The sequence below is a fragment of the Odontesthes bonariensis genome, chromosome 9, assembly GCF_027942865.1.
Source record: "Odontesthes bonariensis isolate fOdoBon6 chromosome 9, fOdoBon6.hap1, whole genome shotgun sequence".
In the NCBI taxonomy this organism is placed as follows: domain Eukaryota; kingdom Metazoa; phylum Chordata; class Actinopteri; order Atheriniformes; family Atherinopsidae; genus Odontesthes; species Odontesthes bonariensis.
Genome location: NC_134514.1, coordinates 22,330,666 through 22,358,320, shown reverse-complemented (window position 1 = coordinate 22,358,320; position 27,655 = coordinate 22,330,666). Strand labels below are relative to the sequence as shown.

Sequence of the window (27,655 nt, the reverse complement as noted above, 5' to 3'; positions counted from 1 at the left end):
TTGAATATGAGTCAAACAGTTACTTTATTTATGTTCAGGTAAAAACATGAACCTGATGCAGTAAATTATTGCAGATCTTAGAAACCAGCACATGAACGATTGGGCCAGGAAAGCATACAGTGGCGCCCTCCCCTGGCCACAGACTGCAGGTGCACACCACGGTTTGTTCCAAGCCAGCAGTGCAAAGAAAAAAAAAAAGAAAATAAATCAACTACAGCAAGAAATAAAGACAATATAGAAAATTAAAAAAAAAGAAAGTAAAGCAGACATTCGCACCTCAAACAGGGTGTGAAACTGCATATATACTTTATTCCATAAATGAACTTGAAATGCTTCTGCCTCTGGCCATTAAACGATAAAATGAGACCAGCCAAAATTTTTTTTTTTTTTTTTTGTGCCCAGCTACATTATGTGTTGAGGGTTGCTCAGAGCTTGGTCTACCAAGATAACCCCACACATCCAGTAGGGCCAAAACAGAAAGACGCTAAACTCTATCAAAACAAGAGCAAAACAAATTTACCTGATCAACACATCGGTTACAACTCTTCGTCTGAGCTGAAGCTCTATAAAGGAGGCCAGAATACTATTTCAACTTGGGTAGAGTGGGGTAAGAAAAAATAAGAAGTAGAAGGAAAAAAAAAAAAAAGATAATATGAGCTCATCACTACCCGCATTCAACCAACTGCAACTCTCCTTTTCACAACTGGAAGCAAAGACACACAAAAAGGGGGAGGAAGCTGAACCAAATCGCAACACACAAACTGGGGCCAATATAATATAATACAGAACAAAATGCCAAGTGACGAACCGAGGGGGAGACATGAAAACAAAGAGCTATTCTATCAAATGTGTAGAATGAGCAAAGTCTGCAAATTTGTCTGTACAAATGATCTTTGGAGCTAAAGTAAACCTAGCTTGCTCAATGGACCCCCCCTCCCTTCCCCTTCCTCCCCGACACGCAGTAAGTTGTCAGCCACTCTGCAGAGGAGACATCCCTTTTTTTTTTCTCTTTTTTTTTTTTAAATATCACATAGCAATGCAATTTAAAATGTCACCCAGATGTTTTCATCTTTTTAACATTACTCAACTACTGATATAAGTTTTACTCTCTCTCTTTTTTTTATTTTTTTATATTTTAAGTTCTGAGTCATGGAACGCCTTTCCATCTTTCTTTCTTTTTTTTTGAGAGACCGGGGCAGCAAATATATATTTAAAGTCTTACTTTTTCTGCAAGCTGCTGTTCCTAACAAGAAGGCTGTACACATAGCCTTAATGTATGTGATTACAAAAAAACTAAGGAAGTCATGATTTCATCAGTCGCTGAAGAAGGCATTTAAATGTGAGATGTGGCGAGATCAGGAAAGGTGGAAAGACTGCTGGCCCTCACGAGCTGCAATCAACAGTTTCTCTCGCATGATCTCTATGCTGGAGTAATCAGGCAGCTTCAGGTAGTTGACACAGGTCATGACCGAAGGGAGGAAGTCGTCCGGGTTCTCGGTCGACTCGAATGTCTTCCTCACAATTGTCAGAGGGGGATTCAGGCTCCGGAAACCTAACGGACAAAACCACAGATGAGTTAGAAGCTAACCTACGGGGGGCGATCGCGCGCGGCTAATGCACTGAAAGCTTTTCAACAATCACCTCCGACAGGCAGTCTTGGGCTTCCTGTGACAAACTGCAGGAAAAGTCTCTGCTGCTCGGCGTCGAAGCTGCTCAACACCTCGAACAGGAACCGAACGGCACGGCTGCCAAAAACGTGCGATTGAAAAGAAACGAAACGTCAGACATCAAGATCTCATTGAAGAGGTGTAATAATAGGTTCGATAGGAACAAGTTGGGAACCGGATGGAGTTCTGTTGTACGAAGTGTGCCGCAGTTTGGTCTCACCTGTCGTGCGTGTATCCGTGGTCTGGTCGACAACACTCCATCAGCGTCTTGACGTCCCACGTCTCTGATTTACTGCCACACAGCAACTGGTCAAGCTACAGTGAGCAACAAGAAGAAGAAGAAAAAAAAAGAGAAAACTGGGTGAAAACTGATGAAGAACAGAGGTTTTGTTTTTACTACGTGCAAAACTGCTAATTCCTTAGGAATCACAACACGAGGAATTAACACAGACTAAAATAAGCCACCAAAGAGTGCAGACGGGTTCAACAGAAGGGCAGGAAAATACAGGACAGTCTCTTACCTCGTCTGGGTAGAAATACTGCAGGTGATGCAAAGGGAAGACGGACTCAAACCCTTCCCTAAATGACTCAAATTGTCTTGACACTCCTTCATTTAAAGTCCAGTACACGACCAACTACAGGGAGAAAAAGGGTTAAAGTGACGGAGACCATTTAATGAAAAGAACAAAAATAACAGCGAGACAAATTACAAAAATTACAAGAAGACCAACGCATCACGCACCCTGAGGTACTCCTCCAGGTTGTAGATGGTGACTGGGACGTCTTTGCCACCCTTTTTCAGCTCAATGTTTGGGAATCCTGGCAGAGTGAAGTCCAAACCCAGGTCCTCCACTGAACAGCCGTTCATGTTCAGGCTCTCGAGCCCCTGCTGCAAGGTCTCCCTGGTCTGATGAGACCAAAACAGGACAAAACTCAGGTCAACAAGGCCCGTGAACACAGCGAGAAGTAAACGCTTTCAGCAAACAGCAATGGTACCGATGCACGAAACAAATCCTCCGCGCCGTGCGTCACCTGTGATCGGTCCTGTTCCAGCCTCTTCTTCTGGCGGATAATATCCTCCAGGTGCTGGATGGACTTAGCCACGCCAGGATCGATGTTCACCAAGTCGTGCGAGCTTATCGACATCTCATGCCGTAGCATCCACTTATAAAATGGAAGCCCCAGGGGCAGATCCAGCTAGGAAAAGGAGCAGAAGGAAAAGGGAAAAGGGATCAGTGTGCACCACATTCAGTGGTAGGTGAAAAAAAAAAGTGGCACACGCATACTAAAAATAAACAATCTTTTGGAAGTAAACATGTTAACTGAAAAATGTGTATGTTGACAAAAAAAAGTAGAAAATGGAAGCCGTTACCAGTCTAAAGTCCATAATGGCCTTGGCCATTAGTTTTCCTAAGAAACGGAACTTCATTTTGATTTTGGCTATATGTGCTGGTTTGGTTGTCCTGCCGAAGGGAACAGCAAACAGTCCTCTAGTGCTGAACATGTACTTGGTTCCCTCTTGGTTTCCTGTTGAGCAATGACAGAAGAGGGTGTCATGAGAGGGAACAGGAAGTCTAATTATAATTATAGTTCAGTGATTTATAAGCAGTTATTTTCCCTGCACTAACAGTAACATTCAGAGGAATTTCAATAACTCAAATCATGAAACCATCATCTCTAAAATGCACATTTTACTGTTAAGGAATTCATTTATCTATTCATTTTAAATCAGTGACCAAAAATCCTTGATTAATTAATGCCACTGCAACTGGGTCAGTAATGAAATGTTAAATCATACTGAACCCATGTTGGTTCAGAGTAAAAGGACATGGGGGGTGGGGGGCACCTTTTGGATTGGCCAGAGTAACCTCTTCGCCTCTCCAAAGACCAAGATCGGCTCTCTGAAGCTCCTGAGATACCAGAGCGTAGAACTCCTGAGTGGGGCCGAGACCGGTGCCGACCTGAAAGGAAAAACATCTTGAATCTCCTCCACGTGAACGCGGGACAGTTGATCGGTTTCAGTGTACAGGTAGAAGCTGAAGACGCACCTCATTCTCGTACTGGATCTCCAGCATCGCCCTGGAGCTTCCAAGGTCCTGCATTACAGACTCGGCCTGTTTTAGGAGCTCATCGCGGTTTATCGTCCTCTGGAGAAGACGAGGGAGGGGAATTACGCGACTGATGAAAACCACACCGCTGAGCTCTCGGGCAGGTTAATTTTTTTAGTGCATTCCATTAGATGTTACATGTATATAATGAAACAATTAAAAAAAGAAAAGAAAATGGCACCTTTTTTCTGTCAAGACGTGGTGCGACTCTGCTGTCCTGAGAGTCTGACTGGTTGATCTCAGGGTTGGTGTCCAGTAAACGCTGCATGGCTCTGTCACGATCAAAGGCAGTTACGTAGAATAACATCTGCCGGGTGTCGAAGGGGAAGAAGAAGGGGCTGTAGAGGTGGAGAGGGAACAAATTCAACTTAAAACAATCCTGTTTTTATCCGCCTTCACAGATCAGAGAAAGAACAGCATCACCAAACCCTTACCAGGTCTTTCCAAGCTCAATGAGCCAGGTAGGTATGTTTCCTGTCATGATGACCAGCGGGTCTTGTAGCTGACGATTGGCTTTGGCAGTCAGTTTACTGTTGATAAACTCGTTCGTCGGAATAATTTCCTTACACGCAGCATTCTACAAACAAGGGTGAATGACTTTTAACTGAAATCAGAGCAACATGGACAGAAAAAGGAAAAAAAAAAAAACAACGCAAAATCTCTGCCTTCATCCGATCCCGTGATGAAAGAAGGAGACTTACATCATGCAAGTAGAACCAGTATCTACTGATGGACTGGAAGACCCTCAGCAGCAGGATGACCTCTAAAGAGGGGTCATCAAAGGTTATGGTCTCTGGAGGCTCTGAAGTGAGGTATGTCTCTATGGGATTGATGACACTGGGACATACACCATCTTGAAAAAAAGAGACGACTTTAAGGGAACCGACTCCTACACTGCTCACATGCATAGAAAAACCGTCACCCTCTTCATCATTCAATTTATCCATATCTTTAAACCTCATAAGAAGGAGGAAGAGGAATTCAACAGTGAATGTAACATTTTCTTCAGGCAAACAGGTTAAAAACAGAGGCAGATGCAGCAGAAAGTGACCCGCAGCAGTAACGTCTCACAGTTAAGTTGGTTCAGTGTAAAACTTAAAGATTCTCACCGTGCCACAGCTCATCCTGCTTCTTGGCGTTGCGAGGTGAAGTTTTGGTGGGAGCAGTCTGTGCTCGGCCCCTCTTTCCACCCACAGTGTCTTTGCTACCATCCTCATCTTCTCTCACGGGCTTATACCTGCCAAGAGACGAGACGGAGCCATTTGAACCATTTTCACACTTTAAGAGCCACATTGTAACCATTTTAAAATGCAAAAAAAATCATTTTAATAAAATCGACACCACTTTAGACCACTGTTTGCCCCTATGAAACAAACAACTGCTGTGGACTCAGGACCTAGAGGCTGAAGATGCTCCGAATGGGGTCAGTGCTGCTTGTAAGATTAAACTGAAGTGATTTAACTTAGCTGTCACATCAATGTTTGAGAGTATTTCTACCATATCGTGTGCGTTTTGGTCCAGATTCCAGCTCGTCCAAGTGGATTTGCCTCATCATCTGTCGACTCCCTTTCTTCTTCTGCCTGAAGACTGTACTGTCGTACAGCCTGGTATACGGTCATGTTGTATGGTAATAGGTGGTCACCGATGTAGAACTGTAGTCTGTGACGAACACTGCCAGAGTTCAGGAACTGTGCCGCCTGTGTGGCCACAGAGTTAAATGTGTTACAACGATATTTACAGCAAATTCACAGAGATGGTTTATAAACGAAAGAGAAGCTTTGTGTGACATGCACGCATTCAAATACCAGTGATTCGTCTATTTCATCGTCTGAACCGTCATCGTCACTGTCCTCGTCTTCTTCTCTGATTCGACCGTATCCTACAGAGAAAACAATGGCTGGTAAAGATATGCACGAACATTCAAAGCTACGCACTTCCACTTTGAAGGGACCACGGGGGAAGTCTATAAACTCTCCAAAGTCCCTCACCTCTGACCACAAGATATCTCTCAATTGCTTGCACCAGAGCCAGCGGGTCAATCTTCACCGGGCCTCCTTTCCACTGTTTAACATTAGTGCAATCTGGGTGTCTCTGCAGTTGACACTTGAGCTGATGTGTGTTGAAGAACTTCAGCGCCTGGGATCCCCTGCAGAGAGAAATCAATCTGATTAAAAATGTATGCCCAGCAACGGCACTTCAAGTGGTACGACCGAACGCGTTTATGTCCTACAACAGACCTGCTGCCGTTGCCGTTGCCACTGGGGAAGTCGTGCACCTTGACAGGAAACTGCTCCATTTGGCTGAGACAGCTGTTCATCTTGTGCACCAGAGCCAGGTAAGGTGCGTTTTCTATAGGTTCCAGACGACCTACGGGGTCCATTCCAGGAACCTGTGAACCACAGAGAGCGGGATAAAATAACGAGGACAATACAAAAGTAAAGTAACGTAGGTCACGAACCCTCCAACGTGCATGTACAACCTCCACTTTCTTGAGAGACTATGCAAAACACAGATTTAGGAGAGGACACAGGTCATTGAACACAACAGACAAACACTTTTAGACTTTTGGCAAGCTAAACATTTTCACGGCAATGCTCAAGTGGTCGTCTCTCACCGGACAGCCGGAGAACACATGGAGGAACCTCTTGAGCCGCACGTCGCGACTCAACAAGTCTCGATCCGAGTTGGAGGTAAGGTAGACCAGGAGCTGCTTCACCAGCCCACTGTGCTGGATCTCAAAAGACGACACGTCAGATTCTGATACAATACTGGAGATCTCAACCAGGCACTCCAAGCCACCGTCCAGCTGGGAAACACATCATCAGAAAAACATCTCAAGTCACGGTGCGCACTGCTTTTCAATACACTTACTGAACACATGAGATCAACACATGTTAGCCTTTGTAGGAGTCTGAGCCTTCTGGTAAAAGGGTTGCAATTCAGAAGCTGCAATTCAGAAGCTCCTCAACACAAACAGCGACACATGTCCTTCAAGCTCAATTTCTAATCGATAATCTCGCGTTTTCACTTGGGAGTAAATGTTTTACCTGGAGGTTGAGCTGCTCAGTAGCTGTGCAAAGTCTCTGGAGTACATTCAGTGCAGGGTTGCTGCCATCCACGTTCTCAGAGTTGAAGTAACGCTCCACAAATTTGCTCGCCTGTTCTTTGATCCAGGCTTTTATCTTGTCTCTACAAAAGGAAATCAGGCATTGACAAAATAGTCGATACATTATTCAGTAGCAAACTTCATCGACTACCATCAACACACCTGTTATTTGAAACCGAGTCCTTAGGAGGTGGCCTTGTCAGGCCGCTCACTCCAGGTGTGCGCGAGGGCTCCGAGTTGGCATTGTTGGTCTGGGCACCCAGTTTCCCCCAAGTCTTGGGATTGAGACTGGCCAAGAACGATGATTTGGGTGACTGAGTACTGGTAGGACTCTTGGCTGCAAAGAAGAAAAAGGAAGGCGTTTATTGATTCACCGTGTAACTAAAACCACAGAGTTCCACTTCAGGTCATGACTAGAGCCTGGCTCGGGCCGGATTTTTCTGTCCGAGCCCCAGGGCTCCAGAGTGCGACCAATTTGGTCGCACATGCGCCCTATTTTCTCAATAGCGCGCCTAAAAAAAAAATCTCAGGGTGCACCGGTGCAACCACCCGTTCGAGGGGAAAAAAAAAAAAAAAAAAAAAAAAAAAAGTCTAGCATCTGCAGCTAGCATTAGATAATGAGCCACAAACGATCGACTCCGAGCCAGAACCAACTGAAATTAAAAGGGGTAAAGTGTATACATTTCTAAAAAAGTGGCTTGAGCAGTTTCCCTGGCTAAGATGCAGTAAAGCTGATAATATAATGAACTGCATTTACTGTAAAGTGTGGCAATAGTGCATTTATGACTGGTTCTAACACATTTCGAATTGAAACGCTGAAAAAGCACAACGCATCTATGAAACACATTACCTGCTCAGTGTCCTCTCTCCCCGCTGCCTTTCAGCGGCAGGCAGCAGCTGAAAGCACCTGATCGTTCAGGAATGTGTCAGTGTGTTCGGCCGTATCTTGAGGAGAGGTAGACCGGTGAATATACTGATATATATATATTTAACCCAACTACAGGAGTTGGCCATCCGAGGGGCATGTGACTGCAATGGACGATAGTCCATAAGACATTGAGCCATGAGATGTTCAGTTTGAAGCCCTTAAAACACTTGCAATTTTAATTTAGATTTTCTTTTTATTTCATTTATCTTGAGATGTTTTAAGTTTAAATTTCAGGCCAGTGAAGCACTTTAAGCACCAACACTTTTTCAGTAAGTAGTTAGTAAGTTAAGTTCAGTAAGTTTGTAGAATTGTGCTTCAAATAAAGAACTTTATTTTGACCAGATTGCTAGTTAATAGACATATATGGACAGCGATTTTAAAATAAATAAATAAAGTGAACCTGTAAAACTGCGGTGTTAAATGCAGTGCGGTTGAAAATTTTGGTGCACCTAACTTTTGTGCTGGTGCACCTAAGAAAAAAAGTTAGGCGCACCAGTGCAACCAGTGTAAAACGTTAGTCTGGAGCCCTGCCGAGCCCGGCCCTCAACCGACAGAAAAGTTCTCAAATCCGACCCGAGCCCGAGATTAATTAAAATATTTGTGTCCGAGCCCGCCGGAAGCCCGAGACAGTGACCAACGCAAGACGGTGCACCCTAATCAGTAAATACACATTGGTGACAGCGCACCATTATCCACCATAATCCATTATGGCTTAAAGCGTTTGCACACAGTGGATTTCCCCCTCTCATTTTCCATGACTTTCAGTTCTCCAGAAGCTATTTTTCTTTTAATGTCCTCCATATCACTTCCAGCCAACTGAGCTCGGCTGCACTGATCGCACGTGTTTAATGTAAAGTTGTTCGAATGTTCGATATGCGTGCGTGCGCACCGAGCATGCACAGACCACAGATGCACACAGATGCATGCTGCACGGCATGAGGCACGAATAGCCTACCAACATTTTCATTTATGCATATTCAATTATTTATGTTTATCACAAAAACTGACGTTTGCAATGAACACCTGTCCTCTGGCTGTTTATAATTTTCACGATGTCTGCTTGCTTTCGAGCCCGACCCGAGTCCGACAAGACATTCTAATTTTTTGTCCGAGTCCGGCCCGGCCCGTCGGGTTCCGACCGGGCCCGTCGGGCTTCGGTCGGGTTGCCATACTCTAGTCATGACCACTTATCAATCATCAACAATTAAACCTGCAGCTAGTTACTTAGTTATAGTTATACTGCTCAACAGTAAGGGTTCAATTTATGAAAAAAAAAAAAACAACAACTAATAATAAAGTACCTTAAAAATTGGAGCATAGGACAACAACGCTTACCCTGATTGTCTACTTTATCATCATCTCTCGGGGGAGAGTATTTTGGCCTTCTCGGTCCTCTTTTTGGAAGTCGTTTCCTCTTCAGCACATCACTTAATCGCCTTGGTGGGGGAAAGGAAAATGAAACTTATAGTAAATACGACTAAACCACATACATACTTTAATCAACAATCACAGCATACAAAACACAGAGTTAATAATGTACGTTAAGATTTTCAGTTTCCAATCAATTTGTTTAAGCCAACTGTCCATAAATCCATCTACAACTGGTTTTAGGCGATTCAACACAGGGTGCAGCAAGTTGTGTTTGAGCATCACTAAATATGCGTCTGTGCTTGAAATGCCTTTTTAAAAACACATCTATTAACAGCCAAACCAAAGCCACACATTCCCTCAAACTCACCCCTGTGGGCTGAGGTCCAGTGAGTCGTCCATGCTGTGCTGGAAGCTGGGTGAGCCCAGGTCAGGAGTTGCATTATTAGCGGATGTGGTGGATGCAGTGCTGATGGTCGTAGTGCAGAGACTGGCAGTGCCACTGGGGCAAGCCTTCGGGGGACTGGTGACGAGAAAGCTCTCAGACTCTGCAAGGTTTTTCACCTGGTGCATGACACCTTGAAGAGAAGTGAGAGAGAAGCCTTAAAAAGCAGAACTCCATTTCAGTTTGGCACAAGCATCTTGGATCTGAATCAGGACTGTAGTTAAACATAAAATGCAGCCACCGCAACAACAGTTTGGGGAGTTGAAGTTTCTGTGATAGACATTTGAATCTTAATTTAGGATTAACCTTAAAAAGTGTTGACAAATTGGAGATAAAGGGATACATTAAGCCAGAAAGATAAGGATTATGTCAGCCGTATAATACGCTATCTTCAGAGCAACTTTGTCTCTTTCAGGATGCTTAGGTCAACACTATTCGTTCAAAATTGTAGGTCATCTGCTCGGGTGAGCACAACAGGCGCGGTAAGAGCTTCCATGGGATCCCTCTCTACCTTCTCTTCTGAAATAGACACTGAAGACATCAGGCAGCTTCTGCATGAGGATCTCAGCCATCTGCAGCGATCCCACTACAATCTTCAGGTCCTGGCTGGATAGCATGGAGGCAATGTGACTGTTGAGATGAAGATACAAACACAATTTACTTTCAACTCAAACACCGTTACCAGGAATCAATTTGTTTCTTTGAAATACAAAGACATCATCAGCCCCTTTCATTGGTACAGTTAAAGCAGCCCTGGCGTTATTACCTGGACACAGCATGATTCCTGAGCACATCCTTCAGCAGCTCTGCATCGGCAAAGTATATGATCCTGAGGATGGCTCGAAGGCACTTGTGTCGGACAGCGGGGCCAGCTGATGAGCTGTACACCTCATACAAGACCCCAAACAGTGTTTTTATGAAGCACTTTGCCAGCTCAGGGTCCTCTTTCATCAACTGGGCTCGTGCGTCTTCTCGACGAACCTCTTGGTGACTCCCTGAAAACAGATGTTGAGAAGGTCAGCTTTGTTTGTTCAAATGCTCTAAAAATCGGTTTCAGTTCAGTAACCACTTAAAAAAAACGGCGTGTCTTTATACAGCGCGTGTAGACATGTACACAAATGGAGAAGTCAGTTTAAGAAGCTTCTTTCAGAAGGAGCAGACTGCCTTGTCTCAAAAAAAAGCTGCTAGTCTTCACCCGACGGTAAAATTTGAAAATGAATTGCTCTTCTTATATTTTGAGGGATTTTGCTTTTAATGAGCTTGATAAATAGATTATTATTGTAATAGAAAAATCATACAAAGTCACATCAACACAAAAATCGATTAACGAAAGGACTGCATTACCTGTATTAGGGTTGGCGAGAGGGTTGGGCTTCCTCTGGATCCCGCGCGCTGTTCCTGTGTCTTCATTTATCTGCTGCATAGAGTTGAAGTCAATTGTGTACACACGGCCCAGGGTTGACAAACTGATCTCATCCTCCCCATTCTGGTGGGCCGTCTGCGAGGCCAGATAATCACAAAACACACCCATTGTCAGTATCACGTTCAGATAAGCTGCACATTATTGTATGTGTAAACATTAGCTGATGCTGACACCGTAAACACCCCAAATGTTGCTAAGTAACATAACATTTTAAATGCATAAATCAATCATCCATCCCCAGGGTGACGGGTCAGGACACTGCAGCACCGGTGGGGGGTGGGGGGGTGGGGGGGCACTAAAAATGATTTATTTCTACTCATCACTCTACGGTGGATTGTTATGAAGGGAAGCAAAAACAGAAGACTGAGTTTTAATGTGGGTTTTCTGAAAACACCAGGTAGACATATATACAGGTTTAAAAATATGCGTACGTCACATTGGATTAACTCAGCAGAGCTCAAGATTGTTTGTACATTGCTTGATTCAGGGCTCTTTTTGCACTGGTGCGCCCAACTTTTTTTCTTAGGTGCACCAGCACAAAAGTTAGGTGCACCCAAATTTTCAAACGCATTGCATTTAACACCGCAGTTTTACAGGTTCACTTTTTTTTATTTGTTTATTTAAAAAAAAAAAAAAAAAAAAAAAAAAAAAAAAAAAAAAAAAAAAAAATCGCTGTCCATATAGGCAATATTGACTTGCAAACGATTAACTAGCAATCTGGTCAAAATAAAGTTCTTTATTTGAAGCACAATTCTACAAACTTACTGAACTTAACTTACTAACTACTTACTGAAAAAGTGTTGGTGCTTAAAGTGCTTCACTGGCCTGAAATTTAAACTTAAAACATCTCAAGATAAATTAAATAAAAAGAAAATCTAAATTAAAGTAAGTGTTTTAAGGGCTTCAAACTGAACATCTCATGGCTCAATGTCTTATGGACTATCGTCCTTTGCAGTCACATGCCCCTCGGATGGCCAACTCCTGTAGTTGGGTTAAATATATATATCAGTATATTCACCGGTCTACCTCTCCTCAAGATACGGCCGTACACAGTGACGCCATGTACTCACTGTTCGTAATTAGCACAGACGTCTTTTTTTTTTCAATGTATCTGCGATGACTCCTATAAATTGCACGCACGTAACATCATTGCTGTACGTCGGGTTTATGTTCAAGCCATTTTTCTTCTGAAGAATTATTTCGGACTTGAACTTAGTGAAGGGAACTTTTGCAATGTGGTAGGCAACGTTAAACTTGATTATCATCTCTGTTTGCTGCTGCCTGCAGCTGAAAAGCAGCGGGGACAGGGGACACTGAGCAGGTAATGTTTCATAGATGCGTTGTGCTTTTTTCAGCGTTTCAATTTGAAATGTGTTAGAACCAGTCACAAATGCACTATTGCCACACTTTACAGTAAATGCAGTGCATTATATTATCGGCTTTACTGCATCTTAGCCAGGGAAACTGCTCAAGCCACTTTTTTAGAAATGTATACGCTTTACCCCTTTTAAATTTCAGTTGGTTCTGGCTCTGAGTCGATCGTATGTGGCTCATTATCTGATGCTAGCTCCGGACCAGGGCAGGACATGACGTGGGAGGTTGATGGCTCCGTGTCAGAGCATTGGTTGTGGTTATTTTCGGACGTATCAGGCCTTAACGAAAAAGTTGTCAATCGTTCTTTTCATCTTATCACCTGCGGCTACATCCACTGTTTATCTGACGGACCTAGGTTCGTCACCTCTCTGTCTGACTACAGGATGCGCATGTTCAAACGTACACACATGTACACGGGCCAACCAGAACTCTTTCAGAGGCTTGTTGATGGCTACTAAAACCACCTATTAAGTTGCACTTTGACCAACAGTCATGTACTCAAAGCACAGTGCAGTTGACATGAATGTCTATGACGTTTGTTTTAAAACAGACTTTGACCTGGAGAAGTTGAGAATGACCAACCAGAATGCATTTGAATAATTTTAGCTCCAATTTAAAAAAGCGCTTTATGGGGTTCAACATGCACTGGTGAAAGAAATGTCTACCTCAATAATGCGGCTGTCGATGCGGTTGTAGGGATGCCAGAGGCCTCGGTCATCCCTCCACTGCCAGATTGCTCCCTCTGTTGTCTGGGCACTGCCCTTCTTTAGCATTAAATCCACAGCAAAGATGCCCTCTCTGGGCAGGCAGGGCATCAGCTCACTGCAAGAATAAAAAAAAAAAAAAGGAAGAATGGTAAAAAAAAGCCACAGAATTTTACTTAAGCCGGCTTCCATTTGTTTTTGTCGACTACACACCGGTCACTATAAAAGGCCAGGCTTTTAATAGAATCACAGTTTTTATTTAAGGAAATATGGTTATATGGAGAAGTTAGATCATAACATATTAACGTTACCATATGAGGGAAGTCAGTTCATAAAGCTCCTGGGGGCTCCGGGGTACCAGTTCAATCTGCTCCTGGCAGCTGCCATTAGATGCTCCACACAAGAGAAAACGCAGAGTTTCTGCTATATCTGTTTGGGAGGAAATATCACAAAAGACATTACGGCTTGAAGTGACAGTAGGCCAATCAAACATGCAGTCAATCACATAGGCGCTGATGGGTCTGCTCAAAACCAAATAGCTTTGAAGCTACGACGCATGCATTTGTTCACAACTGATGGATGTTGCAGTTATTTTGAAATAAACTTTATTGGCAATAAAATACTGTATAATGAGAACAAAATAAGAAAGGAAACATCTAAAAAACTTCTTACTGTACGCTCAATTAGTAACACCCCATGAAGTAACCTACTGAGGTGCGAGCTACTCACTCTGTTTCATAAGCTGGACTGCCAGGCATGGGCAGTTAGAGCACATCAGCGAAAACATGCGCACGACCATGATGAACATCCCCGAGCTGAGAACAGGAGGGGTCACAACCAGCAGCTGCTGAATGTTGGTCAACAGGTCTCGTGAAGCCACCTCCTGCAGCAGGTTCTGTGGATTCAAATACAGACACACACGTGCATATCAGCTGGGCAGCTTGATGGAAAATGGGGGTAATAAGGTATCAATGGCAAACCACAATCAACTGACATAGCACACATATATTGTTAAATGTTAAAAATAAAAAAGGAGGTACAAACTTCTTCATGTTGAAAGTTGTCCACCAGTCTGGCGAAACAGAGACAAGTGCTTTCGACTGACTTTTTATCCTGAAAAGGTGCAACAACAGTGAGGGTCAGTGAAATATGTGGCTGAGATACTGGTTAACATCAATTCAAGGACTGATGCATTCGAGTTGCAGCACAAAGATTCCTAGAGTGAAATACTGAAATACACATTTTAGTGCCACACTTTTTCTTTTCTACAGCGGTGCTCCAGTAGTTGCAGCGATGCAGCTGTAACATAAAGCACTCAGCAACTGCTACAAACTGAGCCAAGTTTAGATTAAGAAATAAATAAGTGAATAAAATAGGTCGGGTCCCCCCCCCCACTTCAGGAGGATGAGTAATAAATGCCAGAACGTTGTTCGTGTAAATCCTGTTTTTCCACAATTCTGTAGCATGACTTTTGAGTTCGAAACCTCATCTACAAAGTACAGAGAGATAATTGACCTTCAGCCTAAAGCAGACCTCTGCTTTTCTTTCACAGACAACAAGCTGCCATTTTTGTGTTGTTGGACTCTGAAAAAGCCCTTCCAAATTCCCACAAGAGACTCACAGGTGATTCATGGATAGAAGTTAACATTAATTGCTTTTGATTAGCTTACACTTATGCAACTGTCTGGTACCACAACAAGAGGGTGCTGATGAGAGGAGCCGTCACGTGTAACGAGCTCTAACAAAGAGCTTTCTCCTATCTGACCTAAATGCATAAAAAGCTGCTCAGTGGTTCCACCACCCTGTTTTTGGTCAGCCCTGGTGATGTGAAATACACTTTTTAACCCCTCATTTTTCCCTTTTGCATTTACTATTAGTTTAATTTGTGGAATATGAAACTTGCTCCACGAAGAACACAAACACAACTACTGTATGACGTGTGTGTGTGTGTGGTGGTGGTGGTGGGGGGGGGGGTGTATACCTGGTGTGTGAGTCTCTGAGTCAACAGTGGAAGAGAATCAGCAACAAAGTGGAACTCGTCTGGAGTAATGCTCTGGCAGCAGTTTGCTGCAATGGCCAAGGCGTTCCTCTGAGCATTGATGCTAAAGAATTCCAGGTAGACGAGGCAGTCAGCAAGCCCACCCTGTGAGGGATGACACGGCAGTGTGAAGGGGCGCACAGATGAGAGAGGACAATGGAAAGGCAAGGTGAACGAGTGTGCGGCACTTACAGCCTGCAAAATGGCTTTGCTGTGTCGCCTTGACAACATCTCCAAGGCGGTCAGGGCCTGCTCCGCTACGTCAATGAACTGGATCACCTGAAGCTGCAGACGAGAAGGTGGCGCAAACCATCGGCATGTTAAAAGGAAAACCATGGTGAAATAACAAGAGACAGTAAAGATTATGGCGTCTTACCTTCTCCAGGAAGACAGGAATAGCATCGACAACCACAGCAGAAGATCGAGGGAGGGCCTCCATCATGTACGTGAGTGCACGGGAGGCATGATTCATCTGTGTGCACAGAGCAAGGAATGCATCATATCAGTTGGAATACGAAAGAAATAAAATAATGATGAGAAAACTTTATAGCAATTAAAAAGATTTGGACTCACTATTTCAAAGTTATGCTCCATTTGTAACAGTGTAATCTGTGGGAAAAGTTGGACACATTTGTTAGAAATCAAGTATCACATAACACAAAACTATGTGAAAGGCCTCTGCTCAGAAAATTAACGTGTTGGCGAGGCCCAGAAGAAAAATACAGAAAATAGACCCGATTCACTGTCTGTATAACTTGGAACGGTGACTGGCCAAAGTGAATAAGGCTTACCAAAGCAGGCACCACACTCTTAACAGGAAATCCACCAAGTGTTTCCTCGTTACCCATCACCAGCAGCTGGCACATCTCAATTGCAGCTTGGAGCTGTTGAGACTCGTCGCCTGTGGCCTGAAGGCCCTGCAGGAGCTGCTGGGCTTTGGAACCTGAAAACAGAAAAGGGATTTTTATTCAGAAAGATGCCAACGGCTCAACAAGAAACGCTGCCAATTGTGGGATGACTGGACTCACTGGCTCCACTGCCTATGGTCCTGTGAAACAGTTGTGACATACGGGGGCCCAGGGGCCCAAAAAGGTGAGGGGGGAGACCTCTGGCCTCCAGTAGAGCTACAAAGAACACAAATGGAAAGGTTTAGGGAGCAAAAACATTTGCTTACACTTAAATAACTAGTTTTACTTCACATTAAAAAGGAAAAAAAAAATCTGAGACTATGTTTGAACAAACCTTGAAGCCTTCCCATTTCAGAATCATCAGACTCACTCTCTCCAGAGGTGGTCATGCCCACTGCTCCAGCAACTGAGCTTGATGCTGAACAGAGAAACAATACAAGAGGCAAATTACCAAAAGGATAATGGAAAAAAACCAACAAAAAAAAAAAAAAAAAAAAACCTGTCCATCAAGTTCACAATACTGATAAGTCTTTGAATACCCAAGTGAATTGCTGGTGGTTTCTTAATCGTAACTCCTAAACCAATTGTGTGTTTGCATATGTGCTGGATTATCACAACATATTCTGTGCAAGTTACCTGAAGCTCCTTGTGATGCCTCATCAGTCCGAGCAGCTGATGAGTTGGCACCATCTTGGTTGTTGTCAGAGTCGGCCATTTTCTCCTGTCGGCGAGCGTCGGCTGCCCCGCGCTTGCCCAGGCCTGAGCCCCGCCGACTGTTACAGGAGCGCAGAGAAATTTAAAAAAATGAGAGACAGTTTTCGGAGGGAGGGGGGTGGTGGTTGCAATCTCTGGATCATTTTCATACAAAAGAAGGTGGCGATTCAAAACTGAGGGGCATTACGACCTCTTCACATTCTTCTCAGCATATCATACCTCTATCAGCAGCTACAGGCTGTCTAAAGTGGTCTAAAATGTGTCCAACATCAAAGATGTTTTCATTTAATATGCTAGATAAAAGTAACATGTAATCTTATGCAATCTCAGATGTACTTGAGGTCTTTCTCCATTCAGGTCAAACGTTCTACTGTAACTCACAATGATCAGGACACTCGAAGCCTTCCCATTTCAGAATCAGACTCACTTAGGCCTCTTTGGCCCAATGCTTTGTTCTTGCTCGCCGTTTTCACCCTCGAACACAGTGTTGCGCACCCAAACTGACGTTCCAATAGCTGGTGTGTATTATACTGCATGATACACCCAACATCATGTGTTTAAACAACATGTTTAATCAACACAGTGCAATTTCAGCCAGTCAACGCAGCACTGCCGCCAGAAACATAGTTCACTGTTGATAAAGTGCTTCTCGTTTTGGCAAAAATGAAGACTACAAATAAGAACAATGTCCGTTTGCTTTCTGCCGTCACTGCTGACGCGCTCTTTATTCATTATGCTCAACAGCCAATCAGAGTGAGCTCTCTCACGACGCAGCGCTGATGATTTAGGTTGAAGTGGCTAAAAAAGAGATGTCAGGTGAGTTCGACACAGACATTCATCACGACCAGGATCGGCCCAATAGCCTATTTGGTGTATAAGGGGCCTTAGCAGTAAACAACAGAAAGCCCAAAGAGAGATAAATGTAACAACTTCTATATCAGTTGTCCTTTCTTCACTTGTTTGATCGTGGACATAAATCTGGAGGATGATCTAAACAACACACGGGAAATGTTATGGAACACCTTAATGAAACGAGACAGTGCTGTTCCTTCAATGTTGTGTCGATGGGGTTTTTTCTGGTGCTTTGGAAAGTGTTGCCTCCGGATGACTAAAAGTAACAACAAGTTCCAGTTTGCACACGAGAAAAATGACTTATAAAGTGGTTAAAAAAAAAACTAATTAATAAATAGTGCTGAGGCTCCCTGCTGCCGTTTAAAGTTTTGAAAACACCGATGCCAATGAACCGGGCTCTAGAATTCCAACTTTGTGGTAGCAAACGTTATTTCAAAATTGTAGTTTTAGTTCAACAACGACCATTTTATGTGCTGAATGAGAAATAAAAAAAAAAATTTAAAAAAAAGGAGGCATTTCTGGCATTTGGCTGATCCTAACCGATGTCCGTATCTCCTCCAAATTAATGAACAGAGTCAACGCTGCCATTTTTACCTGGTGCTGGCACAGGAGCCCGTGGTCTTCTGGCGTGTGATCCGCCGAGAACTGGGGAGCTCTGCTGGGGGAGACTCGCTTCGCTTCTTGGTGGACTTCCTCAAACCTAATTTGAATAAACCAGCAGACACTCACATGAGCTGTGTGATAAGAAGCATTTTTTATTGTATTTTTAATATATAAATGGGTTTTATTGCTAAAAACAGACCCCCACTCAGCATTCACTACATATCTGCAATGAAACAATACACACAGCAGAGAAACACAGTAGGCTTTGGCTGTGGCCACATGCAAAGCATTGCTCCGTGTGAAGTGTCTGCTTATGCGTTTGAGACAAATTTGAGTCAGTGTAGTTTGTTAGAGTAAAGACTGATGCTGAGCATTGCTTGGTATTACTTTTCAATACAGCAAAAGTCTGGTGGCTGTCCGTTTAGAGCCGTGAACTACCAGCCAAAAAGGATATTAATAGTAACACGACCACGGCCCTATGACAGGACAACCTTCATGCTAGATCTGTGACTCATAATTCTGAAGTACAAAAATAAACACACACACAAAAAAAAAAAAAATTAAATCAAGACCAAGTGAATCAAACATAAAAAGAAGAATTATTTTTGGACCTCATTTGACCTTGTCGTTGTATCCCATTAGCTACAGAATAATAAAATTAAAAAAACACATCAAACATTTCAGCAAATTTCCACCAAACGTTTCCCAAAGAATCAGAACTAAGCAGCTCCAAACAATCAATTTCTGTTCAACTGCATAGCCTGCAGGAACGGTCGAAGAGGAACAAAATCAAAACGGCCTTTTGCAATGAAAAGTAACACAGTGTCGAATATGATGGCCTTGTGCGAGGCTACTCACCATTAGAGAAGATTGTATCAAAAATATGAGGAAAGGTAAAAGCTCAAAGATTAAGTTTTACCAAGAGGGATGAAGTTCTTTCCCTCTGAGAGAAGCAAACTGTTGATCCTTCCCTACCCTCAGACATGCCCCTCGTCAGTCAGCTGGTGGGCCAACACGTGAAAACCAACTAAGGGGTGGGCGGGTGGGGGTTGTCTCTCCATTTGGGCCGGAGTCCATGACACAGAGCAGACTAAAGTTACTATGCTTTCACCCACCTAGAAAAGCCAGAGCCCACACTAACCTCAGCAGCATCCACTCACTTCACCATATCCACCTAATTTCTGCTTCAACTAGTGCCTAGAGCTCTTGATATTCTAACAGTCGTGGGCCAAAGAGTAGCTCATCGGGTGTTACTTTCTCTAAAGTGATGTTTGAGGTAGCAGGGAGGCTGTATTACTTTGAAAGCCATTTTCTTTTCTTTTTTTTTTTTAAGTTGTATACAAAGATTTTTGGGAGAGTACTAAAAGCCCAGGGCGTGACCCGGCTTTAGTGGCAAGTATCAATAGAGAACTTGCCAGACTGGTATGTTACAGGGTCTGATATCAATGGAGGCAAATCTTGGAGCTGAGTCAGACTGCCGTTTCTGTCTGATTTTAGTGTGAAAGATACAGTATGTTGGAGTTCAGAAACACTGTCAACCTTACGTGGGTTCCCACCAGAAAGATCATAAAAGCATTTCTCTAGTCAAAACAAAACATTTTAAATCAGAGAATGATATTCACAAGTTTTGACTAGTGATACCGACAGCGTGCTCAAAAACCCTGAATCACACTGGCTTTAGCCACGGACACTGAAAAACAGCAACCGCACAAACTCGCACTGAATACAATGCCAACGCAATAACCTAGTCAGCCTGATGAGATCAAGATGCTGCCGCAACATCTCATGACATGAAGGGAAAAAAAGAAAAAGACCCACCGCCCCTTTATCATGATGCAATTTGTTGTTCTGCTTTCAAGTCACTCCAGAGTTTAGTTCTTGAGTTAATGGTGAAGTCACAAGTCAATAATAAATGCCACCATAAACGCTGTATTCTGACATCCTACAATCACACAGCTGATTGCATTTAGCCCTTCTCCTGTTTCAGACCTCTGAAATCTGAGCCAGCTCACTAGCTCAGTAAAATGCACACTCACTACATACGAACCAGATACACTAGTCGAGACACACACACATGCCTTCTTATGTGCAGTGTGTTCAACATTTGTCAACTGCACTTATACGTGATATACAAACATATGCAAGTTGCAAAAATATCTGGATAAAGGTTTGTGAAATTCCACATGCGAGCGTATTTAGTTTTCTTATATTAGTCGTGAGGTTCTGTGTGGTTTATCTCTGGTTTACATGTGCGGCTACATTAGTTTCCAACAGTTTAGACTGAGGTTTGTAACTAATGTCATGATGCTGATGGATCAAGTCCTGTGACATCAATCCCAGAGATATAACTTTCATCACAGCACCAGACATAGCACTGTTAAAGCACCTACTCGTTTTATCAGTAGATGTATGAACTACTGCAATACAAATGTTTCTGAAGTAAAAGTAAACAAGGTGGAAATGTTTTTTTTTTTTTTAAAACAAAAAGATGGATTACAAGTATTTCTGCCAGAATATATACGACCCATATACAGGTTATACAACTCACTTGCTAGTTTAGCTTGTAGTCCTGATGGCCCAGGTTTGGAGGTCTCAGTTTTGGAGGATCCGGGCAAGGGCAATTTGGGTTTTGGCAGGTTTACTTTGGGGTTGAAGCGTGCTGCCCACTCAAATTTTGAAGAGCTGGCAGTTTTAGCCTGCTCCTTGTCACGCGTACTACGACGTGGAGAAGGGCTTGATGCTGACCGAGAGCGACGTGCCTTGGTCTGATCTTTTCCCTGTTTGACTCGAGCGCCCTGTGTTGCAGTGCTGTTGGTGCCTGTGGTGGAGGAAGAAGAGGAGGAGGAGGCAGAAGAGGAGGAGTCCGTCACGTTGCTACACCCAGCTTTGGCTGAGGCGGCTGATTTAGACGCCAGCTTGGTGGGTTTTGCAGTTCTGCCCTCGGTGCAATTGGGGAGGGACCCAGCGGAGCTACTTAGGCCGGGGACAGAGTCTGATTTTTTCCGTTTCTGGATTTGGGAGGCCCCAGCGGCCACACTCTTCTTGTTCTGACCTCGACCTGATGATGCAGGTGATTCGGAGGCTACTGGTCTCTTCTTGGACTTAGCTGGGCCTTTCTTGGTCTCTGAGGTATTGTCTCTGGTAGGGGGGAGTGACTTGGGCTTCTTGGCAGGGGTTGGTCCAAGGACACTAATTTGGTCAGGAGCTTCGCTTCGTTTGAGTCCTCGGGTGCCCTCGCTCTTTGACTGGTGGCCTGGTCGCTCTTGTTCAGATGTTCCGGCAGCCTCGGGGTCGTCTTGAAATACAAACGAAGCCACGGACAGTGTAAGACCGCTTCTGTTTGGGAGCAAAGGGAACAATAAATTATCATCTTAGGAAAGTCATTAAAATGGAAAAGTGCTTAATTACAATTTAACTGCACTTATTCAGATTTAGAACATAATCCAAAGTAGTACAACACACATGACAGTGATGGAAACCTAAAGACATACACATACACATACTCTGAGCACCAAGGAGAAAATAGGGGTACCTTGTTGAGCTGTGCCCTCTGGACTGGCCAGTGGCTGAGCTGGCTGTGGCTTTGGGAGCCTTAGAATTAGGTCTTCTACTTTCAGGTGGGGAATTTGCTTTATGTTTTACCTGCTCTGACTGCAACCTGTGAGGTTGGACATTAAAGAGCAAGGAACAGTGTGGGTTTCTGTTATGAAGCCACATGAAATAAATCTGATCAATCCCCTAATCACTGCAAATCCTCTTATCAATAACACTTCTGGAGTAGCATGAAAAACACATTTAATCACATCTGCCTAAGCAAGCAAAATAAGCTTTTTCTTAGAGTAAGGCCAATATAACCATTCAACACTGAAATCCAAGTTATCTGCCCACAGTGACGACCTAAGTGCAAACTCATCTCAATTAGACATAAGGTTCAGCGGTTGATCCTTTAGGAAAACCAAAATAGCATTGCTGAATGTAATGTACTGATATTTTACATATATTCTAAATGTGCTGGTAGACTCACCTTCCAGCTACTGTATGGTCTTGTGGCTGGGCCGCAGCAGTGTTCCTCTGTGAACGGCGCAGTGACCCCCCTGGATTGGAATTAGGCCGGTTGGACATTGGCACCTCTCTCCTGAAGGGACATACCCTTTCTAGACACTACCATTCACTGAAATGAAAAAACAAACAAAAAACATGATAATACTGACAAAAGATAATGATAGCACAAAAACAAACAAAGAAAAGTTGCCGCTTCAATCAGATTCAAGCACAAGATCTCTACGACCCTCTTACTTTCCTCAAGCTCGTCCATCAAGATGCACAAAAGCTCCAATCAGGAAACAACTCACCAATCCCACTGTTGACACAAGGATGTGTATGTGCTGATAGAAGCCTCATGCCAGTAACCACAAAACCCACAGTTAATGCAATCAAGATCAGTGAAGTAAAACTTAAAATGATTTTTATTAACTACGGCTAATCAAGATTGCACTGATCAAAGGGTTAACTGATCACCTTCCTCTAAATAACTCCAGATATTCCAGCGCCCCCGCGGTTTCCTCAGTCAGCGGGTCGTCTCCCAACAGTGGGAGCATCAAGATTTATACAGTTTGACGATAACCCAGTCCCTCCCCAAAAAAATACCTTTATACTTCGCTCTAATTGTCCATGAAAATATATGACATGGCAACTTTGCAGTTATGCCATAATTTATTATGAGTTCAGAGTTTTCTGAAACCATAAAACTTACAGCATGAATTCTACTTACCTAAAGGCACTTTACATATTTCTGATTTTAAAAATGGCGAGAATATAATTCTATGAACACAATATAACCACAGCCCAAGATTCCCTGTGAGTATCAATAATCAAGGTCATGGCCAATGTTTTTTTATTTGTTTTAAAGTTAGCATTAAAGTCCTAGAAACTACAGAAAAACAAACAAACAAAAAAAAAAAAACATAATTATCTTTGTGTCAAACTTCAACATCAGAAGTAGTTGATATTATTTTAAATGTCCTTAACATTGAATTATATTTAGAGAACTGATCTAGACGGGCTGGTTGCCAGGGGGTACAATGACCATCTTAGTTAAAATGTTAAAGAAAATCGTTGCAACATGTAAGGAAGTGTAATTTCTAAGTCAGTCTCAATGACATAATGGTACTGATGAGGAGTGACTGATATGGAGTGAGTGCATACAGTTGGATTATTTTATTCCTTGAAAAACTTAAGAAACCCCAATCACTACATCAATACCTTTAGCCATATAAAAAAGGAAACACTAAATGATCCCCTAAGAATGAATATGAGCAGTGATATTACTGATATGAATCATAAAAATACGCCACACTTGCCAATCTCAAAGGGCCATGTTAGGCCTGCACTGACAGTGCATCCTCGTCTTTGTTATTCGACCATTCTGACAACTGGTGCCCCACTCCCCTATCCTGTATTTGGTTAAGTACATCAAATGATCGACGGCATTTAAGGCTAGCCCTTCAAGGTTTCCATTACAGCACAACTAAGCAAACACGACAGCGTCCAGTTTTTGTACCCATGATTTACAGGCCTGTATTTCTGACGTAGTTGTCTACCAACACCGACTAACGTTAGCATGTTTAGCTACTCATATCCTAGCCTGCCTCATACATTTGACAGTAGCTCAGCCGCATATATATGCCGTTTTTTTTTTAAAGAACATGTCAAATCCCCCAAAGCGAACATTATAGTCTTTATACATTGTATATCATGGCGACAAAAAAACACTAAGTACAGTTATCCATACCTGGGAACAGTTAAAGTTACGTTGGCTAATGTAGCAGTGGTTACATTGAACTGCGTAGTTGGCGTACCGGTGTGTCAACGTATTTAGGCACTTTTCCAACTGCCACATTTGGCAACTAGCTCGTTTGTAAACTGTTCGTGGTACAAATTATCGTATTTTTTCCAGGACATTGCAAAAATGGCCCGTGACAGGCAAATAATTCTCACATTTACTTGAGATTAGCTTCTCACTGAAAATGGCAGCATCGGCTGGACCGTCTTTCGAAAGCGGTTTGATGTAATAAAGCTATCGGGCTACAAGTGAACCAACGCTAGCTGAACTGGTATCCGAGCTGACATGACACATTACGATGGCTGACAAGTTTTAAGAAAACAAAAAGGGACATGTTACGCACATAGATGAGCTCACCTTCTTTTACGTTTGATGGGGAGATCAAAATCCAAAAAAAAATACACGACATCAAGTCGACGGGTATCGATACAGACACAATAACACTTTCTTAGCAACACTATCAAAGGTTCTCTTGTGTACATTAGCACAGCTAACCAACGTTCTCAAAATTTAAGGACCATCGATGTTTTCTAAGCTGACTTAATGCTAATGGCTCCCTTTCATTGCACCACTGTTCAGGTTTAAGCTAATGTTAGCCAGGTAGAATCCAGTTGTCTGACAAACAACGTGTCAACAAAGCACATGGTTCTTGTTTAGAGTTGGGTAAAGAGGCCAAAATTAAGCCAACCATCTTAAACTGCTAGTATCAAGCATCGAGCCAAGTTAATTATTAGCAAGCTAATACTAGCTTAGCAGAGTAATATAGCAAAAGCCTCTTCAATGACCGTTCGCTTGCGAGAAGCTGAGAAAAATAAACACTTGGCACTTAGCTATATAAGCGAGTGGTTGTTGCCAATTAAAGCTGGTTGTCCGACTAACAAACTCCAAACCTGATCTATATCGAATTGGTTACTGCAGGGCAGTCACACGGGTTACGTTTAGCGACGTTAAATCAAACAAGAGCGTTATAGCAGCTAACCTTGGCATGCAGGCTAATCAATATTAGCTAGTCTTGTTGACACTGGCTAGTGCTTTGCCAGCTAGACAGGAAAGTAATTAGATTTCTATTATATAGAAGTCACCACTCAAAATTTATCTGTTCGGGATTAAATTCGTCAAACCTTATCAACATTAGGTCTTCGTGCTAGCTGTTAGCACGTTGACGCTGAGTAGCGAAAAGAAATGGCCTCTGATACATTTTAGACACACAAAAAAACAGGAAAGCAGGAACGGGATTCGAGATATTTTCGCAACACTGAATCACACTACTACCGATATAAATCGATACTGAATGACCTCAAACGTAGAAAAGACTGATGGCGGAGATGTCAGTGAAAATTTCATCCTTTCATATAATGTTGTTACCTATTTGTTCCTGTGTTGTAGTTGTAACAGACAGTGCACCAGCTCCTCTTTTCTCTCTCCCAACCTGCGAGGTTCACATCAGCTGAGCGGCCTACAACTGCAATATACATCCGCGTGATTCATCCGCTCAGGAACTACTTGCTTCTGATTTATTTTTTTTTCAACCTAGCTGCTTCGTGCACTGAGCGTATTGGTCTGTAATGATTTGAATACCCATAGAGTATTAGCAAGAAATGGGTATTTGGCGGCATGTGTACAAAGACAATCCCTGCAGCACTTGTAACATTAGCTTGTAACAGTATTAATCCGCTGGGTCGTGACCCCCCACCCTCTCTCCAGAACAAACAAACATAAAACTGTTCTCTCTATACTATAATTTGACGTTCCGCATTACCTTTTTCACGTTGGCTTTCATCAAGGTAACAACCCAGTTCAAACAGCCATTGAGTAAACGGCGTTTTCGTTGCTTTTCAGTTGTCATGGTTACCGTTCTGCGTCCAAAATGGCGTCCTTGCTAGGGGAGCAACTATTTCAAATTACTGGTCAAGGTCCACCACCTCCAAAAGATTTTTTCCAACTCGTGGTTGCCAAACATCAGGTCGAGTATAACAGTAGAATCACGTTCAACTGAATTATCTGATGGAGCAATGGTTACATACCTTATATTATGGATCCAAGACTCAAATTAGTCATTGAATCACAAGGCTCTCCTGGATTTAACTTTCATCTTTTCTGTATCTCTAACTTTAGGTAATATGGACTTCGTGGAGGATTTCTTTGCGACTTGAAAGCAGAGGCGTTGCACCCAAAGAGCTGAGGGCGACTCATTGTGATTTCCTGCATGACAAAATGCTTCAGTGTAAGGTCTCTTCATCAGAGTAAACCGGTCTGAATCCTGCGTGCAGTGACAAACTCTGGTTGGGTTTCATTATCTGCTTCAATAATAACCTGTCAGTATGTGAGTTGGAAAGAACGGGCTTGTGCTTTGCTGCGTGTCCTCTGCAGATGAAGTTGGTACCGTTTTCGGCCAGAGGATCCTGGATTACACGCTGTCACTTTGCCGGGGAGATTTCGATTATCTGGAGCGCTTACCTGACGAGGTATTGCTCAGAATCCTGTCCTACCTCGGGCTGAAAGATTCCACATTGTTGGCTCAGGTTTCACACAGATTCAGAAGGGTGAGATCCTCTTTGAATGACAAGCTCACAACTGTACGTTGTTGGTGTTATTGTCAGTTTATGAAGTAGAAGTACAGTGTTACTTTTAGTTCCCGTTTTCTCTTTCTCCAGCATGCATGTTTGTGCATGTGAGCGTATGTGCACTATTAACCACACGTGTGCATTGTGTTTTCTTGTGCTGGTGGTCTGACTGGGCGGTACCAGCTCTGCAGCTCTGAGGAGTTTTGGGAGCAGACTGTTAGGACTCGCTGTGCTGGGTTTACCAGTGACATGGAGAGCATAGCCAATGCCATGGGCTGGAGGACCACCTTTTTCACCTTTTTCCACAAAAAAGGCAATAAATAAGAGCAGAAAAAAGGCAAGAGCAGAACTGATTTTCTTACCGCTCTAAAACAACAGTATAGAGAAGTCAACCAAAATGTAAGATTTGTAAAACAACAGCCAGTGTTTTCAGTGACATTTAGTGGCATCATCATTGGCCAAATGTGTGAGAACCACAAAATAAGGTGTCAAATCTTGTTGAAAACACATCGGTACTCCTACATTGTTATGTTCTAGTTACACTTTGGACCACAAGACTAACAAGTGTTCGCTTGCGAGTTGTGTAAGTTTTAGAGTGGGAATTGAATGGTGTTACAGGTAACTTATATCACCTACATAATGTGACATGTGGTGTCTGATCAGGTTCGTCTGAACCATACAGTGGTGGAACATGATTTTTTTTTAAAAAACAACATCCCTGAAATATTGGAGTCCTCTGACGTCATAGCAGGTCATTGGTCAATTTCAGCTTACATACTTCCTGTTTACGTTTGCTAGTGAGTCACTGTTGTTGCGCCCTCTGCTGAAGGCCCTCAGTCTATAGCCTGCCTGAGTTTGTGCATGATTGTGTATGTGTGCCGTGTTCATTTGGGAAGCCAGCAGAGGGAGCTACATGGCAGAAAAAACTGCAGTCAGATGACATATGGGAGGGAAAGGGGGGGGGACGACGTAGCAAATAAACACTTGGGTAACGTGTGCAAAATAAACGCT

The 27,655-nt window shown here is 43.0% G+C and overlaps 2 protein-coding genes across 5 annotated transcripts; one reads left to right on the top strand and one right to left on the bottom strand.

The window, feature by feature from the left end:
- On the bottom strand, nucleotides 1-25,554 carry trip12 (thyroid hormone receptor interactor 12). Of its 4 annotated transcripts, none has more exons than XM_075473642.1 (42): nucleotides 25,446-25,554; nucleotides 22,263-22,409; nucleotides 21,771-21,896; nucleotides 20,787-21,574; nucleotides 18,230-18,335; nucleotides 16,706-16,842; nucleotides 16,404-16,487; nucleotides 16,190-16,285; nucleotides 15,953-16,104; nucleotides 15,735-15,770; nucleotides 15,538-15,633; nucleotides 15,354-15,446; nucleotides 15,105-15,266; nucleotides 14,168-14,236; nucleotides 13,853-14,018; nucleotides 13,435-13,552; nucleotides 13,085-13,241; nucleotides 10,967-11,120; nucleotides 10,389-10,617; nucleotides 10,134-10,252; nucleotides 9,548-9,755; nucleotides 9,145-9,245; nucleotides 7,044-7,218; nucleotides 6,823-6,964; nucleotides 6,390-6,581; nucleotides 6,013-6,164; nucleotides 5,764-5,921; nucleotides 5,581-5,654; nucleotides 5,273-5,472; nucleotides 4,885-5,012; nucleotides 4,477-4,628; nucleotides 4,210-4,352; nucleotides 3,957-4,113; nucleotides 3,716-3,814; nucleotides 3,514-3,628; nucleotides 3,040-3,194; nucleotides 2,700-2,864; nucleotides 2,410-2,574; nucleotides 2,189-2,302; nucleotides 1,888-1,982; nucleotides 1,642-1,745; nucleotides 1-1,552 (listed from the first exon to the last, which is right to left on the bottom strand). In XM_075473642.1, exons 2-42 carry the CDS (start codon nucleotides 22,358-22,360, stop codon nucleotides 1,356-1,358), a joined length of 6,177 nt encoding a protein of 2,058 aa, XP_075329757.1. In that variant the 5' UTR covers nucleotides 22,361-22,409; nucleotides 25,446-25,554; the 3' UTR covers nucleotides 1-1,355. The 4 variants fall into 4 exon arrangements, with proteins under 4 accessions (XP_075329757.1, XP_075329758.1, XP_075329761.1 ...); XM_075473643.1 differs by lacking the exon at nucleotides 25,446-25,554 and adding an exon at nucleotides 24,438-25,121; XM_075473646.1 differs by lacking the exons at nucleotides 20,787-21,574; nucleotides 21,771-21,896; nucleotides 22,263-22,409; nucleotides 25,446-25,554 and adding exons at nucleotides 18,850-18,880; nucleotides 19,097-19,196.
- Nucleotides 25,555-25,947: 393 nt separating this feature from the next.
- fbxo36a (F-box protein 36a) lies at nucleotides 25,948-27,317 on the top strand. The gene is given in 5 exon segments (XM_075474240.1): nucleotides 25,948-26,043; nucleotides 26,196-26,304; nucleotides 26,451-26,623; nucleotides 26,828-26,970; nucleotides 27,308-27,317. Coding segments are annotated over 5 exon segments (531 nt in total).
- Nucleotides 27,318-27,655: the final 338 nt, after the last annotated feature.

Coding starts and splice junctions, on each gene's coding strand:
- trip12 (XM_075473642.1), bottom strand. CDS start 22,360: ATGTCCAACCGGCCTAATTCCAATCCAGGGGGGTCACTGCGCCGTTCA. Junction 15,634..15,734: donor TGGAGCATAACTTTGAAATA/GTGAGTCCAAAT, acceptor CTGTGCACACAG/ATGAATCATGCCTCCCGTGC. Junction 14,237..15,104: donor CTCAGAGACTCACACACCAG/GTATACACCCCC, acceptor GCACCTTTTCAG/GATAAAAAGTCAGTCGAAAG.